Consider the following 4,255-nt stretch of genomic DNA (forward strand, 5'->3'; position numbering starts at 1 on the left):
AAATCTTAAAACAAAAAAAGAATTAATGTTCACATAGATCTTTTCTATTTCTTCCAGTTTTAAGTGTAAACAATTTAACATACTTAAAGCTATTTTATAATAAATTACTTCACCTAGATTTTGCATAATTTAAAAAACCCTATTTTTCTAACAAAGAAAATTTTTGTTTTCTATCACTAGAGGTACAGTAAAACCTTGGCTTGCAAGTAACATAGTTTGCGAGTGTTCTGCAAGATTAGCAAACCTTTCTAATACATTTTAACGTGGTAAATGAGCGATTATTTCCGGAACGAATTATGCTTGCAAACCAAGGTATTACTGTATTTTCTTATAGAGTTATCTGCTAAGTCTCTCATCCACAATTCTAGAGAGTGAAGTCAGTCAAGGCTCTAAGGGTAGAGTTTCAGGGTCTGTTCAGGGAAGTAGCCCTTCTACACACCCTGCAACTCTCAAACCGATAGCAGCCTCTTTACAGAGCCTAGTGGATTTGGATGATTTGGATGGGTAATCCCAGCGCAGCAGCCCCTGCACTGGATGAACCCTGCTTCCCTTTCAGGACACTTTCCAACTCATGACTCAGCTCTGAAGAGGATGTGGCTGGTGAAGTTTCCTGCTTCGAGTAGACACAAGTTCACATGGCCTCCCCTCTGTGGGCCTGGTGGCTATCCACACAGGGGCAACTGACTCCAGGTGTTGGTGTTTAGACCAACAGCCACTCACCTGCGTGAGGAAACACCACCACCACCAGTCTCACCCAGCGCAAATGAGGATGTGACATGTAAGGGCCTTGGACAGTCCATATTTTGGGATGTTAACAATTAGTGGTTCAGTTCACCAGGGAAATCACTGGGGATTTAAAAAACTTAGTTCTGTACATGAAAAAAGAAAAAATAATTATTCTGAATATAGCGTGCTCTTCTTTTTTCCTTAACGTTATGGTGGTATCTCTACTATAGATCAATTCCTTAAAGTCTGCTTTAAGTAATTAATCTTTTTTTTAAAGTAATTAACCTTGAGGCAGCATAGAAAACACACATATTGCACAACTTTTCTAGCCCTCCTCTTTCCCAAAGGTAACTATGATTTCTGTTCTTAATGTTGGTTCTTATTAAGCATAGATTAAATCTGTATCTCAAAACTACTGAAGATCGACAATACTAATCTTTTTACTACAGTTAAAACCTCCAATGGAAACTGGAGTCCAGGTTCAGGAATATCCCATTTGAATGAATGAGGAATTGTAAAATACAGGCCTTGCTCCATATGCCCACTTACAGTCAGAGCAAGTTTTGAAACCAGAGTTTTCTTTTGCTATTTATTAATTATGCTGTAGCTATAGTTTAAATTAAGTTCCTAAGCCACAGAAACTTGTACTTCTGTCAACAAAATGAGTAAATCTACAGTGTGGAAATGGTGAACATTTAACAGTCTGCATGCACTGAAGGCTTAATATCTAAAATTGGAGGTAAAAAAGACAGGATGCGATTATTTTCCAAAAGCACTGTTTTTATTTATAGAGGCCTAACCACTTCAGTGGCAGGAGTGGGAGAGGTTTCTTATGCAATCCAGGGGCCTTCAGAATGTCGGTCTGTTGTTACCAAACACAGGCAGTGGTGTCACGGATTTGGTAAACTAACTACAATGTTTAGTCTCTCTCTGCTAGAGCAACAAGGTGAGCATCGATCTCCGCTTCTGTAAGAATCCTGGAAGGCAAAGGGGAGAAAACCCACTATTTACTTTTTGAAAACTTTATTATGCAAAATTCCAAACACACAGAAGCAAAATAGATAGAACTCATGTGTACCTAACAGCCAACTTCAACAATTATCAATATATAACTACTCTTTAAAAAAATCTATGACTTACCACTTATCCTTTTATTTTGAAGGAATTCCTACATATCATATCAACTTAATCTACACACAAAAATGTTTACTTAACATCAAATCTAGAATTAAGTCTTTTGAAAACAAGACCCTTTTAGTTGTAGCTATGATAGAAAATATTTAAATATAAAGCTAAACTACACATAAGATATTCCACTTTAGCTCACATGTCAAAAGACTGAAGTCTGTATCAGCTGAGAGATAAGAAAGCACCCCACCTTGACGATATATGGTATTTTCCAAAGAAATCAACTGCTTGGCAACCTTTAAAGGGACCTATTACTTCTGGACTTCTAAAAAGTGCAATTCGTCAAAGTGATGTTTTTTAGTGCAAAGTGGGGAAATGTAAGTAGTTTACACAGTTGTTGATGCTTATGTTATATAGTCTAGTTATTATTTAAATACATTTACTATCATAGAATTTATAAAAGATACAAGGGATTTCTGAAGACACAGGATCTTTGGGTTTCTTATCTATTTACCTAACAGATGGAAATAAAAATTTTAAAGGTTATAGGAGGGTCTCATAATAGAAAAGACAAAAAGAACGAAAGAACTAACTGCAGGTCCTTTAGAGAGATTTGTAAATTGCTACTGCTGGAATTTTACTGCTTAAAAAAAAAGATGGGCTGGCTGAGTGGCGCATTGGTTAAGAGCTGGCTTGGGACACCAGCTTTGAGCAGCAGGGCCCCAGTTCAGATCCCACATGAGGGCCAGTGACACTGCCCTCTACAGCTAAGATGGTGAACAACAACTTGACCTAGAGCTGGGCTGCTGTGAGTCGCTGGCAACGGCGTAGGCTGCAGTGAGGCTGCAGTGGGCTGCCATAAGCTACCGTGTGTAGCCCTCAGCCAGCGTGAGCAGCCAGAGCCGGTGTGAGCTGCCAAGAACTACTGTCCAGAGGCCGGCGACTGATCTGCCTCACCTGGGAAGAGCGCAATGATAATACGAACTTGGGCCAGTGAAGCCACATCCTCCACAACTAGACTGAAGAACAAAAGGACAGCAACTTGTCTGTTCCTCTTCCCCAATTCCCCAACGCTGTTCCCCTCTCCTAATTGCCCAATAAAATCTTAAAAAAGAAAAAAAGACAACTGGTACATTTATACAATGGTGTATTACTCGGCCATAAAGAAGAATGAAATCTCAACATTTGCAATGATATGGAAGGACCTAGAGAACATTATGCTAAGTGAAATATGTCAGACGGAGAAAGACAAATACCATATGATCTCACTTATATGTGGAATCTAAAGAACTGAATAAATGAGCAAACCAAAAAAAAAAACACACCTTTTCCTACAGAAAAAAAATGTTAGAGAATAAATTTGTTTTGTAAAATCCTTCATGTTTATATCACTTACCTGCAGGCAATAAGAACAACAAACTAGAAAAAAATATATATGTACTAACAAAAAACTCTTCGAGGCCTGATTAAGCTTAGTTTACCACCTTTTTTCCCACCCCTAACCATGACCATGTGTCCTTATAATTGTGACCTAAGAGTACATACACACAATAGTTAATATGTCTTTTAGCAGTTTCTTGAATCTGTAGATTCAAGTGAAGTATTTTCCACTATTCACAAAAGCATATGGGTTCATGGTGAGTAACCACCTCACAGGGTAGCTGGGAGGATTAAGTGATCTGATATATGTTAGGCACCCAGTATAGATTTGACTCATGGAAGCTGTTAAGGTTGATTTGTGCAAGTTAGTCACTTAATGAGTAAGAACAGACAGATATCCAATATCTGCAATTCAATGAGCTGTATTCAAAATTTGGGGCTTCCAAAGATTTCCAGACAGGGTCTGATGTATATCAGTATTTCATACTGCTCTTCAAAGCTCCACTTAAATAACCACTAAATAATCAAAGCTCTGCCTGAAAAACTTGAAAACTACTATTTTGACAGTTAAATTTCTATTGGCCTTATGCTAAAAAGAAGAAAAATACTTATGCTTACTTTACTCCTTACATAAAGGTTATTTTATGTCACCCCGATACTATAAAATCACCCTGAAATAGGAAGAAAAAGTTATGTCTGTCTTAAAGAGATATCCAGTAAGTTTAAAACGGACCTCTCAGATGTTGAAGAAAAAAATTGTAATTGTAGTTCAAGAAAATGTTTTCTCCCCAAGTTATAGGACATTTGGATCCCCACATCTCCACCTTCCTAGGCTGCAATTTATCAGTTGGCAAACTCATTAAGTAACTGCATGGCAATATAACTCACCTGAATTTAGGATTTTCAACTGTAACTACTCCAACTTCTATTTCTGAAGGTTTGAAATCAATTGATAGAACAGTAGACAGGCATGTAATCGCAGTCTGAAAAAAGCATCAACATTAAAATATAGTATTTTTCA

The 4,255-nt window shown here is 37.5% G+C and overlaps 1 protein-coding gene across 1 annotated transcript in view; it reads right to left on the bottom strand.

Annotated features, from left to right (window-relative positions):
- Positions 1–1,485: 1,485 nt before the first annotated feature.
- Positions 1,486–4,255, bottom strand: part of PSMA6 (proteasome 20S subunit alpha 6) — a 19,053-nt gene continuing 16,283 nt past the window's right edge. Inside the window, exons 6-7 of the mRNA XM_019644676.1 lie at positions 4,123–4,217; positions 1,486–1,703 (exon numbers count right to left, since the gene is read on the bottom strand). Coding sequence (XP_019500221.1) covers positions 1,646–1,703; positions 4,123–4,217 — 153 coding nt within the window. The 3' untranslated portion in view covers positions 1,486–1,645. The remainder of the gene's footprint in view (positions 1,704–4,122; positions 4,218–4,255) is intronic.

This window comes from Hipposideros armiger, unplaced genomic scaffold, assembly GCF_001890085.2.
Source record: "Hipposideros armiger isolate ML-2016 unplaced genomic scaffold, ASM189008v1 scaffold_90, whole genome shotgun sequence".
Classification (NCBI taxonomy): domain Eukaryota; kingdom Metazoa; phylum Chordata; class Mammalia; order Chiroptera; family Hipposideridae; genus Hipposideros; species Hipposideros armiger.